Source organism: Gavialis gangeticus, unplaced genomic scaffold, assembly GCF_001723915.1.
Source record: "Gavialis gangeticus isolate Ggan-Ray unplaced genomic scaffold, GavGan_comp1, whole genome shotgun sequence".
In the NCBI taxonomy this organism is placed as follows: domain Eukaryota; kingdom Metazoa; phylum Chordata; order Crocodylia; family Gavialidae; genus Gavialis; species Gavialis gangeticus.
The window spans coordinates 27,903,064-27,904,064 of NW_017728994.1; the positions used below are offsets into that span (position 1 = coordinate 27,903,064).

Below are 1,001 nucleotides of genomic sequence, written 5' to 3' on the forward strand. Positions count from 1 at the left end.
GGGGGGGGGGGGGGGGGGGGGGGAGAAGAGGAAACAGTTCAGCACCAACTTAGCTAGGCCCAGATAAATCATGGCTCCTGGCCCCCCTTCCCCTCCTCTGTGCCACACCGTATTCCTGGTGCCACACTGTATTTCCGTGTTTGGTGAGCAGTTGTGGGGAGGGGTGGACCCAGCCCAGGACAGCTCACCCAAACTCTAAGCGGCCCTCCAGCTCAAATAACTGCCCCCCGCCCCCCGAGTTATTCCACACACATTATTCTTTATTACCGAAACCAGTCTCAACACTAAATATAGGGTTATGCTTGAAAAGCACCACAGGTATGAAAGATGCCTTTACAGCACGTAAAATTAAAAAGAACATTCTTTTCATCACAGAACTATGATGTATAGAAGATCTGACAACCGTGTACCTCAAATACATGTGTTAATTAAATTATTTGGTGTACTGTATTATTGCTTCTGAACTATTAGACTGTGGCCTACCTTTTCAAATCATCAAACACATCTGGGAGCAGGAAGTTAAGCAGAGACCAAAGCTCTGCCAAGTTGTTTTGCAAGGGAGTACCAGTTAACAGAAGTTTATTGTCAGCATTAAACCGTTTTAATTCCCTGATAAGACGACAGTTCATGTTTTTAATCCTATGACCTTCATCCACTATCAGGTACTTCCAGAAGCAATGCTACAAAAGAAAAGAAAAGGTCACCTACTACTTCAGAAAAAGTGATCTTCACTATAAAGTTAATGCTGAATAAATAGTACTACTTAATAAAAGCAGCCAGAGACCACCCTTTGTAAAGTATCTCTCTCAGCTAATACTGCATGACACCCTCAAAAAGATTGCATAGCACCACTGGGTGCCATGGCTGCCTGGTTGAGAATTGCAGATTTAGACTAACAATGTAGTTGCTGTCAGTCCTGGGTATGACCATAAACTGCATCTGACTGAAGGGTCTGGTGGCTACATGGTGGGGCTACTCGTGGTATAGTAGCTCCTATATAC

At 44.4% G+C, this 1,001-nt stretch overlaps 1 protein-coding gene across 2 annotated transcripts in view; it reads right to left on the minus strand.

The window, feature by feature from the left end:
- The window catches only part of HELLS (helicase, lymphoid-specific), a 59,333-nt gene that overhangs the window by 29,025 nt on the left and 29,307 nt on the right, over nucleotides 1–1,001 (minus strand). The window contains exon 1 of one of the 2 annotated variants that reach the window (XM_019502480.1): nucleotides 484–682. The exons of the other annotated variant lie outside the window; for it this stretch is intronic. Coding sequence (XP_019358025.1) covers nucleotides 484–629 — 146 coding nt within the window. The 5' untranslated portion in view covers nucleotides 630–682. Of the gene's footprint in view, nucleotides 1–483; nucleotides 683–1,001 lie in introns of those variants that run through there. 2 annotated transcript variants of the gene reach the window in all.